We start from the raw sequence: 21,271 nt of genomic DNA on the forward strand, positions 1-21,271 counted from the left end.
TTCAACTCAAATCACATGTTAATCATTCCAGCTTAAAGCCAGAGCAAGTATTCATCTTGATTATTTATTCACAATTGGCAAAAAAGAAAATTCATTATCAAGTTCTAAAGGATGAGCCACAGAGTTTATCGTTTCTCACAAGTGGAATGATTAACTTTTAAGGATTTCCCACAGCATGATTTGTAAATTAGCACACCATCCTTTTCTTTGAGCACCCAAATCAGAAGAAGGGGAAAGAAACTGGGGAAAAAGCTGGCCTCGTTAGAGTGAAACAGTACGTTGCATGAAGTTGTCACAGAACACGATGCTATAGACGAAAGGTGCAATGCATCTTACAAAGTAGATTATTGCCTGAACGTGAGATGTGAGTTGGTGTATATAAGCTCTAATTTTCCATATCCTTTGTCTCCTGCATATTCTCTTATTAGGTGCTACGACTGGGATCAAGCTGATACTAGAAGGTAAAAAAAATACAAAGCGTAATTAAGATTACAAATTAATTCATCAATAGTTCATTTAAAGTACCAGAAAATAAAAAAATTTTGATAGTACAATTTTTAATAATTCTCAATTCAGTGAGCTACACTATTAGAATACAGTTTGCTAATATTACCAAACTTTTTTTTAACTTTCTAAAATGAATGGTTTGATTTTGTATTGAAAAAGAGATTGAAAGAAATGTAATTGGGGAAAAGATAATTCATATAACAGAAGAATTTTCTTTTTTTTGTATGTATATATTCCTTTCATTTTTCATTTTAAAAATATTTTTAAAATTCAACAACAAAAAATAGTAGAAAAAGCACTATTGTGCTTGTTTTTTAGGCACCTCTTATTAAGTCAATTAAGTCAATAAATACAAACACAATTTGCAATATTTCACAACCATAAAAAAATCTCTTGAAAAATCAGAAGGCATGATTTCCTTTTTCTTTTGATTTACAATGACACTGAGTTAAAAAAAAAAAATAGTTTTGTTACACTACTTTTATGCTCTCTGACCACAAATTTCAAGAAAACAGTTATTACTTCATGGCAAAAATGATGCTATGAGAAGATACTGATAAATACTAGTTTACACAAAACCTATTATGAAACCAATTTTTCTTCATCAACTTAGACAGTAACAACAACCTTTATTTTCAGCATTAACAAATGTTATTGAATCTCAGCTATTAAACAAAAATAACTAAATTGAAATTTCTCCATTGAAAGAAAATACTGTATAGCATATTATTTAAGAACAGGCATTATGCAATATAAAGTACAAAAATAATTAGAGTTTCATGAAATTTACGCATGGACAAAAACTCTTTTTTAAACAAGTATAATTCAAATTTTACAGAAAAATCAGAGAAGCAGTTTGAAGATTAAATTTTAAACTTATAAACAAGCAGAAATATTATTAAACTAATTGAATATGGAAATAAAATTTTTTTAAAAAATTACTCATTTATAACTGGTGCTTGTTTTCTGTGCAGTATATTATCATGTCATTCTTGCAATACAATTTACATATTTCATGTTAAATTTGTAATGCTTTTGCTGGAGTAAATTTCTAATACACTTCAGAGTATTTATTTTTGTCTACCAGATATTTAAAATGCAGGCTTTGGAACAGAGCAAATATTTTTTTATCAGCAACACTGATAGGAAATTCTTTTTTTCAATGGTTCATGAAAATAATTTATTTTAAATAGCTTTTATAAATTGATTAAATTAAAATATTAATCCTTCATAATACTCAGTAATTAAACATGCTAAGAATTCAAATCAAAGACCATAGCTTATAATTTAAGGTAGTTAGCTAATAATCAATCAGTTAAATGTTTCTTAAAAAATTCCTGTCAATATACATAGTGCAATGGAATATTTTTCTTTTGTTCAGAAAAGCGTAGTTATAACGATCATATAAATGATGGATCTTTTATAGAATTGAGTCATGAATATACAACTCTGGTTTTGAAATAAAGATTCTAAGATGAAGCTACTAAATGTTCAAAGAATTAAAAACATTGAAACTTAAAAGCACATAATACAATGCTTTTTTTTTTTTTTTTAATTTGCACTGAAATATCAATTCTAAGCACCAAAGAGGTGGCATATGTGTAAACTCTCAATATGACAACTTATTTATAATTTCAAGACAATTATTTGCTTCATTTGAATATTTTCATTAATTAAGGAGCTATAGGAATGTAGGAAATTTCTTCCATTTTATCTTCCTTCTAGCCGGATGATCTATCTAGAAACTTATCTAACTTTTATCCTTCCTATAACATATCCTTGCCAGTTCAACATTCATAAGATAACATCAGGAAGGACAATGATAGATAAATTTTTAAATAGTTGTCTAGGGGCTACCGAGGAGGTTAGGATGCATATTCAATGAAAATATGTTATTAGGTCTATTGATTAAACAAATAAATTAGTCAAAAATACATTCCATGAATCAAGATATATAAGGATAATACTAAAATTTTGTTAAATATATTTGGTTAGGTTCTTACCTGTTTCATTCTTTTCACTTATTCATTATAATATTTTTGAACACATAGCATTTCTTAAATAATATACAAATGTGGATGCTATGTAATAATTTATATATATATGAAATGCTAATATATGTAGCACAAAAATCGCTCTTATTGCCGAATGGCAACAGTCCAATATAAAAGAATATGATCTAGTTTGAAAATAGGTTTAATCATTACTAGATGGATAATCACTATGGAAATTGGTGACCATAAAATATATTTCACAAAAATGACTTTCATATTATTTAAAAACTTAAAATCTTATCTTTTTAAAGATATCAATTCAATTTTGGTACAGTTTTTATTTTTAATAAAATTTTTAAATGCAATAAACAATCTGTAACTGTGATAAATTGATAAGATGAATTAAAATTTTTTTTGGCTATGTTGCTTACAATACAAGGCTTTATCAGTAATTCTTTAAACAAATAAGGAAACTCAATTTTTAGTTGAGTGCCCATAATTATGCTATTTGAACTAAACACCAGATATGGCAGTCAATAGCATCTGTTACTAAAAATTTAATGTTATTGTGAAATTCAAATTCATCCATCACATGCATTAAGTCACATGCTTTGATCAATGCTAATATTAAGATTCAAAAAATTACTTTGTTTGGATATTAACTCAAAACATGCTAATTTAACTCCCACTTTTTATTTTGTGGTACATATATCTTTTAATTTGCACCCACAGTAATTAGTAGCACATTGATTCAATAAAATTCCTTTTTCACATTTGTATTATATTTATGCAAAAGTTTTTTTAAAAAACGCCTTCCATATTTCATAGTTTAACAGGGTGAATCTGGGCAAACAAGCTGGTTGCCAGTTATAAAATAAAATTTATAAAATAAATACTAAAAAAAAAAAAAAAGAAGATGCATAAAAGATATCTTTTAATTTTTAAAAATTTTGATGTCTGTGTAAAATGCTGGGTTAGAATATTGAAAAAAGCATAAATATAGAGAGATTTGAAAGGATCCAGACAAGCTTTCAAGGTAACTCTGATTTAAAAAAAACACATCAATTTTATAATGGGGGAGAATTGTAGGATGTTGAAATCTCATTCTGGCACTGCTCGTTTTCAACCATTTTTATAAACAATAAATTGTAAAGTATGTCTCTTTAAAACAGGTTATTCTTTGCCTTATCCTAAATTTCAAAAATATGAATGATATTTCAAATAAACAAAAGCAATTCGATACCAGAAAGTGATGGTAAAAACAGATTAAAAACATTATGGTTACAACATTTATATTTAATACTTTACTTTGAAAACACATGATATCTTCTATATTATTTTACTACTATCTTCTATAATAAAATTCATATTAATTATATTTTTAAGTGATATTCATTTTGTTAATGGTTTGTCAAAAATAAAGTATAAAGTAATAATTGCAAAATGTGCATCTCATCGATGGAATTTTATTATTTCACCATTTCATTATGTAGATAAAATAATTATAGAAATATATAGATAAATTAACACAAATATTTTTCATTTGTGTAATGATCCCCTTCTTATCCACCCAATCACCTGTTCCATTCTGCTCTTTACCACCTCCCTCTGCAATTCTGACCCAGTCAGAATATTGCAGCACTGCTTAATTTATGATTAAACTGTTGAATAGGGATATAAATGTAGAAACATGTTTGCTACAAGGCACTATATGTCCTAAATTAAATTTGGCAAAAAAGCAAGCATTATTAAATTTAACAAATGTAACCAGAAGAGGATGAAGATGTACTGTTGATATAGCAGACATGTATTTAAAGTATGGAGCAGCAAGGAGAAATGAGTTCTGTGCTAGTTTTATGTATTATAAAATTATTAAATAGTTAATGTGCAACAATAATTGTAAGCCAAATAGTCCCTGTTAGCAAATAAAGTATCAAAATATGCATTGGTAACAATTACTTTTTATTGTGGTCAAGCATTCACAGGTTTTAAACAAGCATTCACAGGTTTTAAACACCTTCAATAAAATTATGTACACATAGTTTAATAAAACTTTTTTCTCTTCATTTCAAAATGAATTGATTTTTTATTGCTTATATATTGCTTTTGCCATGCACATGATATTTCAATGCATATGTTCTTAAATAAATCAGATTTGGCTTGATAACTTACTTTACCTTTCAAGTTTGCTGGAGCCTTTCGAATCGCTTTGCATACAAATTTTAACCACATGCATTGTTATTATTTATTTATTTTAATTAAAAAAATATAAAATATTTTCAACACAAAATAAACTTATTAAATATGTAGATTATACATAAAACAAAAAATTTATCAGACTAAAAAATATATCCAGAATTGAAATTTACTTACAAGTTTTGAAGTTATATAGTTGCAGGGTTCAACTTCTACCAGGTTCAAAAACTGTTCTTTGCAACTATTTCAGAGGTATGCAATAATTTAATTAATTCCCAAATCAAGTTTTGAGTTAATTATTTAAAAATTAAAATTCAAAACAAAAGCAAAAAAATATCTTTAAAAGAATAGCCAACTGTCACTGCATTATATTATCATTTAACCTAATAAGTTCTTCTTTATTAAGAAGATAACTGTATAGGATAGGAGAGGATTGTTAAGTTTAGATTTAATATGTTAGGAATAATTACTTACATTGTCTTGGCCATAATTTGGAATGCCGTAATCCCCTATCTGAGGTCCATCTTCTCTTGGTGTTCCAGGGCCAGTAGCTGGGGAATTCTTCATACCTTCCATACCATCTGCTAGAAACGAAGGTAGTAGTTATATATATAATTAAACAATTTCAATATTTTCAAAGCTTTATAATCAGGGAAATTAAAACAGGAAAAGAAAATAAATTGCTATTTTAATTTTGGGGGAAAAAACAAACCACAATCTGAATCATTTATAAATTTTATTTGTTATAAATTTAAGCAAATTATAAAATATAGCCCAAACTATTTGTGTTATTTCAGATATTATAACTTTATATGGCTATAAATTAAAATACATAGACAATACTGTCAATCTGTTTATTAGATATAAATTTTGATCTTACCTGAAGATATGCCATTCAGAACAGGTGGTCCCATATCTGGACCCATAGGTCCCATAGGGCCATCAGGACCAGGACCCATTGGAAACTAAAAAAAAATTATATATCTATCTTAAACATCTAATGGAAATTAATCAATTGGAAAATGTGTCATGTGGTTCTTTAATGATGAAATAAGCTTAGAATCCAAACTTTCTCTATATACATAGTAAAATCATAAATCATAACTTTTTCCTGCATATTCTCACAAGTAATCTTATAACTGCTGCAAATTAGAAATGCATGGTTTCAATAATGCTAAAAGTTTCATGTAATATTTTAATATTAAAAAAAATTATTTTTAATGTGATGCAAACATAATTTCCATGTTGATTTAGAATAGTTGCTAACATATTGTATATTCTTTGTGTATTGTGTATTCTTTGTCACAAATTTTAATAATCTGTCAAGATAAAATTGATAAATATTTAGAAAGAAAGAAAAAAAAAACCACTCTAGAGAATAATCGGAGTTACAAATTAATATTCAATTAGAGAAAAGGGAATTCAGCACTTTAGTGATGATAGTCCAAATCAGTACTCAACAAACGAAAGAGAAAACAAATAAGCCATCAGAAGATATAAAGTTCAATTAGTTTGTGTTAAATTTAAGTACCAGTTCTTAGAATCTGAAGAAATTTTTAGAAAAATTAAAAAAGTTTGAAATTCTTTAAATTTGAATTTGGAAACTGCAAACATTTGACCAAGATATTTATTAAATATTTCCACAAAATAATATATTTGTTCGATCATTTATAACAGTAAATGATCAAATATATCTGTGAATATTACAGAACATGATACTTAAATTGGTATATAGCATAACATGGCCCCATTATTAAAAAGAAAAAAAAAGATAACAGAAGATAGAACATTGCAAATTATATGATACGATTCCTATTGTAAAAGAATACTTATCACAATTTGTTCTTTTAGTAACTATTATTGATCTAGAAAAATTATAATTCACAACTTTTTAATTCTCCCCATTTAAAATTTCTGGATTTATAAAATAGAACCATAATAACTTTCACAAATGATTTTTTACAATAAATATAAAAAATAGAAATTACATAAATTTAAAACTTTTAGGCTATAAGTTCCCATGAAAAAATACAGATCTTGATAAAGAAATTCAAGAAAGACTTGCTGTTTTATGCTACAGCCTACAAACTAAAATGTGAATTCATCCTAATTATGAAAGAATAATAATAGAAAACTTTATGAGAAGTTTACTTCTTTTTAAATGTTGGTAACAGCATAAGAAAGACAATACAGTATTCTTATAGCACTAAAGAAAAATATAAAAGTAGATTTATTAGAATTTTAATTTCTTCTCTACTTAAAAAAAAAAAAAAAAAAAAAAAACTTTAGGAAATGATAAAATGACACACTAACAAAAAAAAATTATACTTTTGTTTTGCTAATGAAATTGTTTGAAACTATATGTGCATATATTTATATGTATTTTATTTAAATTCTGTAATATTTGAAATAGTACAAATTCCTGATTCACAGAAATTTTCAATAATGAAATATAATTTCATTTACTCTAGCATGATGTTTTATTATTATATTTCAAAGCAAATTAAGAATAATTCTAATCACAAACATTGAAAACAAGTGTTTCACTTACCCCTGGCATATTACCTCCTGGGACAGGTTTCATCATAGTGTACATTCCATCTGGTCCAGATCCTGAAGAATCTAAAGCATATAGCAATCAATTCTTTTTTTAACAACAATAATTATTTCTTCCCCAAACGAATAATGATCAGGCAAGAAATAATTAGGAATACAAAATAAAACATGCAATCATCAAATCAAAATAACATAAAAAAGATACAATAAAAAGTTGAACTAAGTTTTTGAATGCAATGTAAAACTACGTTATCTCAAAAATGCAAAAATAATAGTTATTAACATGAACAAGTAAATAAATAAATTACATCACTTAAGATTGTATACAGACTACAAAATAAATATAAAAAATTAATAAAAAAAACAGACATTAATAAGATTCACCAAAAATAAGGACAAAACCAACAAAAGAAATTAACAGAAAACAAAAACAACTATGGGAAAATTTTATAAACCTCTCTCTTTTAAGCTGTTTAGGGAATCTGAAAAAAATATCTAGAATAAGTTCTGCTTTCCATTGGAAGAAAATGCTTTAATTTTATAATTTGCAACATTAAGAAAATTGACATGATTTTATATACAAAAATTTTCTTTGTTCTTTTTAGAGCTTGGTTGCAAGAGAATTAGTCTGAACCACATTTATGATTTAACTAAAAAGATCTTCCTATTTTTAGGGAAGCCTCTACACTAACCAATAATTTCTTCTCTCTGTTTAAAATAAGTAAATGTTACTTTGAAAATTCTTATAGCAAATTATAATTAAATTATAAAATTTTACTAATATACAAGAGATTATTTAAAAGTAAAATATCATGGACAAAGATCAACAAATTCTATTATTTATGTAGAATACAATGAACCTCATTAATTATGGCACCATTTATCAAAAAATTCAGCAAACATAAAACCAGTGCATAATGGCTTCAAACAAAAAGAAAACATGTTAGAATTATATGTTTAAAAAAATGAAGATTTATGGATATATAATGTTTTGTCAATTTAAATATATAGACTGACAGATGGTCAACCACTTGATGGATTTGGTTCAAACTTTGATACAAACTCCCATTTAGCAAAGATGCTAAAACTATATATCGAATTTTATCTATCCAGCTTTTTATGTTTCACCGATATCGAGTTCACTTCTACACAGAAAGTCAGACAGATATATTTTCAATTTTGAATGAATGTCACTCAGAAGTGAAGAGAAACCTACAATTTTAACTTGAAGATTACATGTCAAATTTCATGTAATCGCTGACACACATTCCAAGATTCCACATTGTGTGTGTGTGTGTAAAACAAGATTTGAAGAAGTAGTTGTTGAGTTCATGAAAACATTTTATTTGTCATTTGAATGAAATAGTCAAATACAGATCCCCCCCCCCTCAGATTCCTTCATTCAAGTCATGGTAAGGGCAGTGAAACAAACTGAAAAGGAAAGTAGAAAACAGGATAGATCTAGCATGAGAAACTATATGGGGCTTATACAGTTTCTGAAAGGAGTTTGTCAATTTAGTAGGGAAAATGTATGGGAAAATGAATAGCCCATGCAACATAAGTTAAAATTACAGTAAAGTACAAGTGACTAGAAAATTATTTTTAGAACATAGCTAATTTGAAATTATTATATATTTTCATATTTCTTGATAAAAACGATATAATTATCATTCCAATTCTTTTTACATAAATGTTAAAAAAAAAAAAAAAGGTTTGTTTCTTTTTAAAAAAATTATGTAAGCAAATTTAATATTTATACTAGTATTTCTTACTTTTAATCTTTTATATATTTTGTAATTACTGCCATATAATATGTAATAATAAATGGCACCTCAACTTTTTCTAAAGTATGAGTAAACTAAACTAAATAAATGGATTGCTGCAGATAATAAAAGAACATTGACAAAAATGCAAAATAAATTCTATTAGGAGCATGCCTGAAATTCTCATGTATATCATATTATAGTGATAGCACTGTCAACCAGTTTAAAATTATTATGGATGTAAAATGATCCGGTAACTAAAACTCATTATAGATTGCAAAAGTTATTGCTGTTAAGATGGAATAAATAGATAAGCCTAAAGATCAACATGACTTAGATGCTAGTTAGATAAAATCAGTTTCTTTAATTTTATTAATTCCTATAATGTATGTATTTTACCTTATTTTGAAACTTATTTAGGACTTCTACTTATAATATCCTTCATATAAATAGGTTTTTTTTTTTTTTTTTTTTTTTTTTTTGTATATATCCAAGTCACTTAATGGAAATTCATTTAAGTTACCTTTGGTTTCACATTAATGAGGTTCCAATGTATAAAAACTTTACATAAACAAAAATTTGGAACATTAATTATGGTTAGGAAAAAAATTAATCATGCTTATATACATTCTAAGTTTTTTTTTTTTATCTCTATTTATAAAGGAAAAGTATTTTAAATCTAAAACTTCTTTCATATTTGAAAATAGATAAACTATTTAATTAGAAAAAAAAACAATTTAATAATTTATACTTCGTCTAGTAGTTATACTACATATTAATAGCATGATAGTAAATAATCATCCAAATAATTTAATGGCTTTCACACTTTTACATTTCTTGTTAAGATAATCATCACATCAAATTAAAACTGCAGAACTGTTTATATAATATCAAAAAAAAAAAAAAAGATATTTAAAAAAAATATTTAAAATTTTATTCAATAGTACTCTATAAACAATTTTTTAAATAAGTCTTCAATTTTGGTATGATAGGCTAAAATAAGGCTAATCTTATAGAAAATATCACAAAGCCTCATCAGTAATTTAATAAAAAAGAAAGTTTGAAAACAACTCTAATCTAATTACTTTGAAAAATTCTATTTTGCATTGTAAACTACACTACATGTATATAGTTTTATATGTAAATAAGATTAAAAGCAACAATCATTATGTTACTATACAGTACCTTGTGGACTTGGCATAATTGGAGTTCCTGGACCTTGGCCCCCTGAACTTGACACAGGTGGACCCTGAAAGAAAATTATAACTTTTAGTACTTATAACTTAACTTTTTTACTTATAACTTTTGTAGAATTATTGATAAATATATTTTGTTAATATTATCTAAAAACATCAGTTAGGGAAAATTATATAAACAGATTTCTATCATATTCTAGATCAATTAAAATAGTATCAGCTAGTGAATTATATACTAATGAAACTTAAAAAGGAATAAGCTAGTGTAATTAATCCAATAATACTTCAGTAATTAAAATTTTTATTTATATTTCCTTATTACAAAGCATATAATTTTTGTTAGAAAACTACTTACTCCATAATGACTTCCAGGTGATGATGATGAATAATTCATCTGAAAAACAGTAAGAGTTTTTTAGCTTTTACCAGAATTCATCTCAAACATTTTTTTTTTTTAAATTCATAATAATCTCTTACAAATATTATTTGATATTAAAATTTTAAAATTAAATTTAGTTAAAAAAATTAACATGTTCTACTTTTAATCATAAGTTGTCTATTTTTTTTAGAAAAAAATATTCTTTCAAAACAATTTCCCAACAAAGTATAATTGCACATAGCTACATAATTAAAGAAATATCTGTTCCAGGTGATGATGATGAATAATTCATTCATTCATTATATGCATTCCAATGCTTTGAATTAAAAACAACAATAAAAAAAAATTCTTACAGAAGATGTGTTTGGATTCCATGGTCGGCCTCCAGGTCCAGGCCTGCAAATAAATATAACAGTTAACTATATTTCTATTTCTAATTTCAATGCCTTAATTATTAAAAAAATTCAACTGTATATAAATGTATATTATTCTGATCAGCAACTGACTTTGTTTATTCACATTTTTATAACACTTCGAAATTCAGCTATCAGAAAATAAAGAGACAAGTATTAAATTATTTAGAAAGTAACTTTTATTTCAGTAATTCAGAAATCTTATTAACAATATAATACAAGAAAAAATATTTTTACTTTATTCTCTGTATGTTTCTCTTTGGTAATGTGCATTGAAACATGGTTATTATATATTATATATATATATATTATTAGGGGCTTTTCTAAATACTCCCTCTGCCTGAAATATGATATACATTCTATACATGAAAATTACAGAAGCAGGCATAGAATTTGGTAAACTAGCAATGTGTTTTGTCACAGTTTTTGAAAAATTACAAATTTTAATTGGCACACATTCTTTTCTGATTAAGTGAAAAGTCTTTATCAATAAATACAATTTCATTCTTTGTGAAAAATGAAGTAACACCTTGTTTTATAAGTAAATTGAAAATTTGAAAATGGAAAGAAAAAAAAATATTTAAAAACGGGGGAAAAAAATACCAAATCAAAGCAATTAACAGACAGAAAGTAATATTGATCTGATATAAAATATATTAATATCTGAAATGACATACCAAATCAAAACAATTAACTAACAGAGTAATATTTCATAAAAATAATGGTGAGCAAATATAAAGTATTCCCAGAATTCCATGGAGAAGAATAGATTCTATTTCAAAATAATTTTCTATATTGAATTTTATGAATATATAACATTATCAATAAAATAAACCTACTTAAATGAAATTGCATTTTTCTTTAAATGTATACCAAATATATGGACAAAAATAATTTTCAAATGCCTATTATATTTTTAGATGGAGAGTGACAGTTTTAAAGGTGAATTTTTTTCTTTCTAATTTTAAATATTTTGTAATTGTAAATTATTTTCAACATTCATAGAGAGATAGTAGGATGAAAAAACAACTGGTCTTCCTTTGAAATATCTTATGAGTCTTTATAAAGCTTAATTTTTAAGTTTCTTAACAAATTGTACAAATTACTAAATGCTAAGCTCTTTGCTTTATAACTATAAGAATAAATCATATTTGGGATGATCCTTAAATAACAAAATATGTATAAAAAATATTTGATACAAATAGCCTCTGAAAACATTTTTTTTTTTTTTTAAATAAGTGTGCTAGAAGATATTTTTAAAACTTGATTTAAATTGGAGATTCGATTTAAAAATTTCACCTTTACAAATACGAATAAGCCAGATTAAATGAAATTGTATTATGTTAATACATATATATTTTAATGATAATATTTCTAAATAAAAACAAAATAGTGAGATAAAAGAGAAAGAATATTTACATAGACATGGGGGACATCTGGGGTCCAGATGGTCCCATGGCTCCACTTGGAGGCCTCATTCCACCATAATTCTAAAACAAAAAAAATTGTCATATTAATATAAAACTGGAAATTTTCTGACAAAAATTTATAATATTAATCAAATGTATTTTTTTTAAAGTTAATGTTATATGAAATATATAATATAAAATTGGGAATATTTATTAAAGAATTCAATTATTGAAAAAATATTTTTAAAATTACACAGATTTCAGAAATATATTAGGCTCTTCAAAGTGATATTAATGTTGATATGCATGTATTAATTAAAAAAAAATTACAAAATATTTTTTGAAAAAAAAATCAAATGTATTTATTATTTGCAATTAAAAAAAATAACATAATCGCATTTGAAATTGTAACTTGAAAGAAGTGATGTAAGTTATACAACTGCAAATAATATAAAATCTATACAGCGGCAGCACCTTTAAAAAGCTATTAATCTAGATAATGTAAGGCCAGAAGTTCAAATTTTCAATGGAAGTTTACATGAAGGTAAGAGTGAAAAAGAGAAAGATAAGAGATTACAATATTTCAAGCACTGAAAAATTGGCAACAAAATTTGCACTTGCATTGATTTATGCATTTGGCATTTTACTATGCATACTTAAATACATTTTTAAAATTTTTAAATTCTCAAACTAGTTTATGGAAATTTCTAAAAATATGAGTCCATTTGGGGAATAATCACACTTTTAAATGCTTGATAATATTTCTTCATGCTTAAACAATTATTTTTATGCTTTTTAAGATAAATCAAATTTTTGATTATGTGAATTAATTGATGGAACATCTCAATTTTTTAACATTGTAAGAAGGATTAAAGAAACTTACGCCTGGATTCATGGGTCCCATAGGCTGCCCCCTCGGAGGGTTCATGCGCGGGTTCATTGGACTCATTCCTGATGGACCTATACAAAGAATACATATTTTACATTAGAAGACATAAAAAATTACGTTTAAAATTATAACAAAATTTTACAATATGCAAATATAATTAACATATATCTAATGGAAAAAAAAAAATAGTTACTGAGCCAGGTAAAATAATGTCAATATAATTGAAGACTGGAAACGGAAAATGTAGTTAAGAGCTGAGTTCCATATTTTAAAAGTATGCCACCTTTTTGATGCATAAATATGCACGGTAAAATATTTTTTAAATGACAATTTTTAATAACCACTGATGAAGCCCTGTAGCACAGTGGAATTAGTTCAGTCCCTCCTGATAACAAAAAATTTAAATGAATTATTATTATTTTTTATGCTTTTATATTATTTATCTCTTTACTAATAAAAATAAAACAATTTTGTTCAATTTAAAAAGAAATAAAATTTTTGTAGAACATGAGACTTTTTATTTTCTAAAATTCCATACCTCAAATGGCTGAGAGTATATTTACAGCATTGTGCAAATTGAAAGCCTAGGTATTTATTACGTCTTGAAATAAAGGGGAAAAATCATTTTCCATTTCCAGTATTCAATTAAAGCAGAAGAAAAATAACTCTAACAAATAAAAACTCCTACAAGAAAATTTTCCTTCATTTGGAGAAAATAATAAATATTTTTTTGCACAGCCTTCAATTATATTGATATTTAAAGCAGTATTCCAATAATTGTATGATTGATTTAGTCAAATCCTTTTAGTAAATAGCATCATTACAGTGCAATTAAGAATGAGATTTTATACCGTATAATCATAGATCAATTTGGAATCATTAGCACAATTAAAATTAGTTATATTGAATTGTTTTATAAAATTAATTTTTTATTCTTTTAAATAAAAAGTAATCACTTCAAAAAAATATATTAAAAAGACGAATTTTTGTATCGAAGTTAAAAAAAAAAAAAAAAAAAAAAAAAAGGACATAATCTTGAATTTTAACATTAATTGAATTTCTTGTTAAATATGTTTGGTTAAAATATAAGGAATAGATTTGTAACTTTTTATTGGTTAGAGGAGGCTATCAATCCGAAGGAATTAAAACATGCATTAATATATGTGAAAGTGTTTCATAGATGTAGAATTTGAAGGAAGAGATGAGAAAATCTCAAAACGATGATGGTTATGATCTGATTGTTAGCAAAGGAGGAACAAAATTCTATAAATAATGATTGGTGAGCAAAAAATAAATCCTCTCTTAGAGCAATTCCTAAGGAAAGATTTCCTTTTTTCCATTAATGCATAATTACTAAATGCAAACGATTAAGTCAGTCCGAATGTATAACACGAGTCTTACTAAATAAACAATATCTTTTCAACTAAAAAATTGAAATTTACTGTTTCGTAGCATATAATTTATGAAACCGTCCTTCGAAGTTATAAAAGCTTTTCTTTATTGTTATAAACTTCTTCCATAAAAATCATTTCTCAAAAAAGGGGCTAATAAAGTTAAGGCCATGGTTTTTGACATCGCCAGCTTCGAATTCGTCTGAACCAGCATCGATTTTCAAGATATAAAATTCAAGAAACGTCAACAGGGGAGAAGAGAAAGAAAGAATGGAAAAGGGGAATGGATAGGCGTGACGGACTCTTACCATCCGGTTCCAAAAAGCAAATTTAACGACTGTTTCGGGCCAACCGATTTCAACAACTTTCTCTCTCGCAACAAGAGCCGCGTCGTCCCAAGCAGAATCCATCATTTCGAAACACCTTTTCCAGTGGAAGAGAAGCAGCAACGAGCAATTAAAATCTCTGGGGACCCATCGAGCAAGCATCCCTTTCCCCATCCCCACGGAGTCCACAGTTTTCTTTTCAAGCACACGACGGGGACTCGTTGCCGATAATTCGCGCACTTTCAGAGAACGTGGGGTCGTTCGTTTGCCTTACACACTCTCGCACCAAATATCGGATGATAGGGCCAGAGAATAAAGAAGGTTACTTACGTGACTACGGTCTCGAAAGGTTGGAAATAAGGAGGAAAAGTGTGTAAAAGAATAAAGAAAAATTACAGCTGCTGGCGTGGGTTGAAGACGAATTGAATCTAAAAGAAAAGCTTCGACGGTAGTAGGAAGAATTTCTACAGGACATCCGCAATCTGTAACAGACCAGTCATACTGTGAAGGATTATATGAATCGATGTGTCTTTGAGCCCTTCTCAAGTAATGGGACCAATGAATGCCTACTAAATCCCTTTTATTTAATGCGAAAAACAGATTTGAAATAAAAAAAAAATGCACAATTATACAACAGGCTAGACCAATACAAACTTTCAATCATGTTTACCTCAAATCTGTAAAATATTTTCGAAACCTTAACTTTTTTGAAGTTTCGAAACGAAAAACTCACATTTTGTTCCGTTTATTAGGTCAATATAGTTCTTTGATGATTTACGATTATTATTATTATTATTGCTTTGAAAATTACAGTTTAGAATTCTTGGTGGAATAAATTTTTTGTATGGCTTTCTTTAAATAAAAGAATTTAAGTATTAGTTCTGCGTAACCCTTGCGTAGAGTACAAAGTTTGTGTTCGCGAAAGTGCAGAAAGCTCGGAGGCTGAATACATGAAAAAACTTAAAATTTTAAAACTTAGGATAATCTCATAAAAAGTACACATAGGGGCACATTGAATAGAGAAAGTTCTAAACAAAAAATAAAATGGGTGTATGAGGGGAGGCAGAATTGAAATTTTGCACAATATTTATAGAATTAGCTCCTCTCGTTTTGTTTAATGCATATGAGTATCATGAATGACAAGGTGCAATTTTTTCCTTTTGCGAAAATGATAATAAAATATCACTTTGATCTTACCTTGCCATGAAACGAATTCTCCGCTTTCACCTGGAATTAGAATACGTAAAAACGGAATGTTAGTTTATCAAAGCGAGCATGCACAAGACAAAAGAAAACAGGTTTGTTAATAACAGCAAGTCATTATCGAAACAAGTCTTGAAAGTGTTACAAATTAGTTCAAAGATTTAAGGTAAAGCAAACAGGCTCGCGCGGTCCAAGAAGGGAATGATTGGTTGTTACCATCAGGATCGAAATTGATAAACAAGAACACACATTAGTACGTTAGCTGTCACGAATATATTCATTTTGACAGATGTTATGTTCAATGGGAACTCGATCTTTTAATAAATCGATTTATGCAAATTAAAAGACAAATCTTCTTGAAGAGTTTCTGAATATTACAATCAATATGACATTAGAATGAAAATGTTAAGAACCAAAAATTATTCAAAAGAGTTCACAAATTTAAAATAAACAAACGAATAAAAAATCGATAAACATAATTAGTCAATGATTTTACTTGTATTATTCAATTTACATGTAATTACAGCATATTTGATAAAGAAGGGAAATAACAGATCTGGCATTTGCATTGCTTTAAGAAAAGATGAACATTAATACTTTTTCCAATACGCCGATTCACGCTTTTAAAGTAAAGGAGTACTCAAAGAATTTAAACGAAGAGGTGAAAATGATATTATAATTAAGTAAGGGAGGAAAAATTCAGACGCCTAACTACATTTATTCTTCAAAAGGCCTATGTAATTTTCGAATTACATAATACTCTATTGATACTTTATTGCTTCAATTTTTTTACCATGCCGTGATGTTTCCTATGCAACCACCATTCTTACTAACTGTTATCAAGTCTAAAACACACGTTTAAGTCGTCAGTGGACAGAAATTACAATAGCGTAGCATAGCTGAGTGGCGTCAAGGCTCCGGTGACTCCATTTTCATCAGTGGTTATCAAGCGTAAATGGAGCCTAGAATTTGATATCACCTCTTCCCTTTCTTTGTCATTATTAGCTTGAAAAACTGACAAAAAGAGCACTCGTGTATTGTCTCCTAAAATTGCCACCTTGCCCATTTATACCCCTCACGCCACTGAGAGACTACAGAAATTTCCAATGGAGTCAATTCATATAACTTCACAGGTAGACAAAAATAACTGCATATACTGTCAAGCATCTAAGCACTTTTTGGTATATATTAAATTAGGATATTAGTATCCTTTTCTTCTTGGCTATGTTCAAATGGATCACAAAATTGGCGTCGCACACTTGACATATTCTCCTAGGGAAAGGTGTAACTACAATAAGAAATCGCAGGATAAGTAACCTCTTCTTGCTTCTCTTATGTGTGTAAGGGAGAGGGTATGGTATTGGTTTTGGACTCAGTTACCTCCAATCCGATGACAGAACTACCTTTAGCAAGAGCGATTAGAAAGTGGCCGCTAATGGTCTTTAGAACTCCGCTCTCAACTTCCGTGTTATTATTGCGATAGCTATCATTCAATTAAACTCCGAATGTTTAGGCAGCCCAATAGTAGTTCATTTGTTATGAGTGGGCATGAACTGACTACACAATCACCATTTTTCTCTTTTATGAATGTTTAACAAATAAAAAAAGAGTCAATCCAATAGTTTTTAATATTTTGACGTCATGGTTGCCTTTCAACAACTATTTGGTTATTTTCATTTAATAGAGATTTTTTCCCCCTTTCAAATCAAAAATTAGTCATAATGATTATGAATCGAATGTACTTGCGACCGTGTTTACTTTCTAATTTATTTTTCACTTCATTGTATTACATACCTAAAGTATAAAACTATAAAAATTCTATTTAATGAAAGAAATGAAAATATAAAGCATATTTGTTACAGTGAAATTGATAAATTTAGTGTATTTGTATGATTTACAGTACATAAATTCTCTTTTATGTTTATGAAAAAGAGTTAATCGGTCCCTCGAAAATTTTCTCTGAAAGGGCACACACTTTTCCACTCGGCAACGAAAATTTCTTTACAGATCCAAATAAATTCTTCACAAGTTCGTTGAAGATCAGGCAATATACACCCACGCACACCAGGTTGCATTTTACAATAAAAACCTTCAAAGGACAATAAATAAACCATCCGAAAAACTGAGGGGGGAGAGAAAATGCTTTCTTTGCAAATGCTAAAAGCGAACAAACGAAAGCACCACTTCAACACACTTAGTTCCGAAAGGACGCGAACGGGCTGACATTAAAACTACTGGCGTGGAACGCAGCAAAACAAGGGGCTTCATTCAGCATGGAAATTTAATTAAGCCAAACGACGACCAGACAGTTGCCATGATCCGATAGCGAAAAGCAGCACAACAGGGCAAAATGGCAGCAGCCCCGCAATGTGCGGTGGGATGCCAAAGAGAGACCTCTCGCCATCCTGCCTGCCAAAGAAGCGGGGGAAAAAATAGTAAAACCTCTCCTGAAGACATTTGAGATAATGGCTTCATCCGAGTCCAGGGGTAATAACCCGTTACCGGAGGCATTGCGCCATTTGATAGCTTCTGACGCTGGGGGATCTGCCTCTTGCTCAAAAGGAGGCTCTTCTGGTCAATGCGTGGCAATGGATGTCTTTTAAGGGAAGTCCCTGGGCGAGATGGAACGTGCCGCCATGCCCGTGGAATACTGCCGACGAGTGAAAATTAAAATGGCCGCCAAATATTCAGGCGCCCGACTACAGCTAATGCCTTTCCTTCTGGACTGATTAGAATACGGAATGGGATGGCTCGAGATAAATCATTCCGAATTCCCTGGAAGATACCGTCATTCGCAGGCAATCTTCGCAAGTAAGATGGCAGGCGATAGAAGGGGGTGAGTGTCTCCCACGGGGTAAATATGCCAGAAACAACGAATAGTATTGGGGTATTTTTGAAATGCGTAATGGGATGCTGTGCAGGTATTACTAAACGATATCGGGTCTCGATTTTTGAGAAGGGAAAGCCTCAATTTTTGAGAAATGTTACAGGCAGCTGATACTTGATACAGAGCTTTGGGGATAAAAATAATCAAATTTAGAAAGAAATTTGGTTTTGATAATAATTACGTCAAAAGCGGGGAGAACATGTAATAAAATTTACGAAAGAAATTTTGAAAAGAAAAAAAAAAAAAAAAATGGAATTTTCTCTTATTATGGTAGCTATATTTTTTTCGAATATTTAAGGACCCATGACAGGAATATTTTTAAGTGACATTCTGAAAATATTTCCTTAAAAAAATGTGGGTCTTATATATGAAAAGAGGTAGTATTCCTTAAAAGTGTAAAAATATTAATTAAATTTGTCATGATATTATCGCGGTGCAATGCAAATGTAACGATTTTACAAAACTTTATAGAAATACGTTTTCTTCTCAAGGAAAAGTTCTAAATTACAGGCAGGGCATTAGTGCGGTAAATTGTCAAAATATGCTTAATTTGGCAGAAATTCATTTGCACAATATATAAGTATTAGTATTTATTTTTTAGACACTTCAAATATGAGTCGCTCAGAAGCCAATACGGTCACGTTTGCTTAATCTTTTTTCGATTTTTGGAAATTTTAATGGGATTAATAATATATATATATTTAGTTATTCATGAATTTACACGTCTCTTTGTTTTTTCCTAAACAAGTACATATTAATAATTATTATATATTCATTTTTAATTTTTAATACATTAAAACATTAATACTCATATATTATGCAAATGATATATGAGTATTAATGTTTGTACTTGTTTATGAAAAAACAAGTACGTCCTTTTTTTTTTAGGACGTAACCGCATTGGCTTCAAAGTGATTCATACTTAGTCAATTAAAATCAGCCAAATCAAGCGCAACTTTGAATAAGAAGATCAAAATAAGCAACACCTAGGACTATAGCCTTACCTTGCCTGGAGGGATCCATACCACTTGGCATCATTGGCTGTCCTGGAACATTACCAGGTGCCTAAAAAATGAAAGAATTTTTAACAGATACAAAAACTTCCCTTCAAAATCATTATTTCATAATATTTTTGAAGGTTTATATAATAAATAAAAAAATTCATAATTATAACACAATAATTCAGAAATAAAGAAAATTAAAAAGCTGATTTCAATGAATCTGAAAGATTCCAATCGAGTCTCTCTTAATAACTGATCTGGGTCAAAATAAATGTCTGGTGGTAGGGTGGTTATTTATTTACCTATTCGGACGACAAACACTAGAAAATAATGATCCGAGGTTGTTTTTTTTTTTTTCGGGTTCAGTAAATACGACCCAATGAAGCATTTTTGTCACGCATGCGAAAGGTGACATTTATTAATAGTTGGATGGTCATTGTTCATGAACATGAAAGACCTTAGCAGGCTGCTGATGGACGCAGGAACTCCGCAAAGTAAACAGTAAATGTCGTATAGAATTCATTTTTCTCCCAGTGGCTAATTTATCGGTGAAAGCAAACGGCACAAATGCAGTGAATAAGAATGTCTGAAATGGTCTGCTTTTATGCTTGGAAGGAAGTGCGCTCAGATATGAAAACAAATGCCAGCATAAAAACAGTACATTAAAGGTATCTTTTAGTAAGTGATAAATAAGCATCTTTACATTTTGATGTTCATGGTTTTCTTTCTGGAGAAAGCCGGTAAATAATCTGGAAAATTTTCTGCTATATAAATGATACTACCACTATTTTCTATGCATAAACTGTGGGAAAGTATTTTCTCATGGAAATATTTTCTGAAATAACTAGTACTGTAATACATTTTTTTATAGTGAATACATAACCAAAAATAAAATTTTACTTTAATGATAGCTGACAGCATTAATATTTTACAAATAAACAAAAAACTGTACGCCAAATAAAACAAAAAATCAAACTATTCACTAAAACAAGACAATCATATTTTAATTCAGTTTTATTATATAACATTTTTGTCTAAGAGTGTATGATCTTTTCAAAACGATTGTAAATTCAAGATAAAATTTCATTGACAGCAGACAAAAATTATAACAAAAATTATAACGAATTATTTTTTAAAAAAATTCAAAGAATTTTTTTAAAA

The 21,271-nt window shown here is 28.1% G+C and overlaps 1 protein-coding gene across 8 annotated transcripts in view; it reads right to left on the reverse strand.

The window, feature by feature from the left end:
* Positions 1 to 201: 201 nt before the first annotated feature.
* The window catches only part of LOC129985261 (single-stranded DNA-binding protein 3-like), a 115,014-nt gene continuing 93,944 nt past the window's right edge, over positions 202 to 21,271 (reverse strand). For 2 of the 8 annotated variants that reach the window (XM_056095226.1, XM_056095220.1), the window contains 12 exons: positions 20,114 to 20,174; positions 16,217 to 16,246; positions 13,297 to 13,373; positions 12,424 to 12,494; positions 10,945 to 10,987; positions 10,568 to 10,606; positions 10,202 to 10,265; positions 7,249 to 7,319; positions 5,578 to 5,662; positions 5,172 to 5,278; positions 4,875 to 4,938; positions 202 to 454 (listed from right to left, as the gene is read on the reverse strand). In XM_056095226.1, the coding sequence (XP_055951201.1) occupies positions 4,903 to 4,938; positions 5,172 to 5,278; positions 5,578 to 5,662; positions 7,249 to 7,319; positions 10,202 to 10,265; positions 10,568 to 10,606; positions 10,945 to 10,987; positions 12,424 to 12,494; positions 13,297 to 13,373; positions 16,217 to 16,246; positions 20,114 to 20,174 (684 nt within the window). In that variant the 3' untranslated portion in view covers positions 202 to 454; positions 4,875 to 4,902. Of the gene's footprint in view, positions 455 to 4,874; positions 4,939 to 5,171; positions 5,282 to 5,577; positions 5,663 to 7,248; positions 7,320 to 10,201; positions 10,266 to 10,567; positions 10,607 to 10,944; positions 10,988 to 12,423; positions 12,495 to 13,296; positions 13,374 to 16,216; positions 16,247 to 20,113; positions 20,175 to 21,271 lie in introns of all 8 variants that reach the window. The other 6 variants (XM_056095225.1, XM_056095219.1, XM_056095222.1 and 3 more) reach the window with 5 other exon arrangements.

Source organism: Argiope bruennichi, chromosome 9 (assembly GCF_947563725.1).
Source record: "Argiope bruennichi chromosome 9, qqArgBrue1.1, whole genome shotgun sequence".
Lineage (NCBI taxonomy): Eukaryota > Metazoa > Arthropoda > Arachnida > Araneae > Araneidae > Argiope > Argiope bruennichi.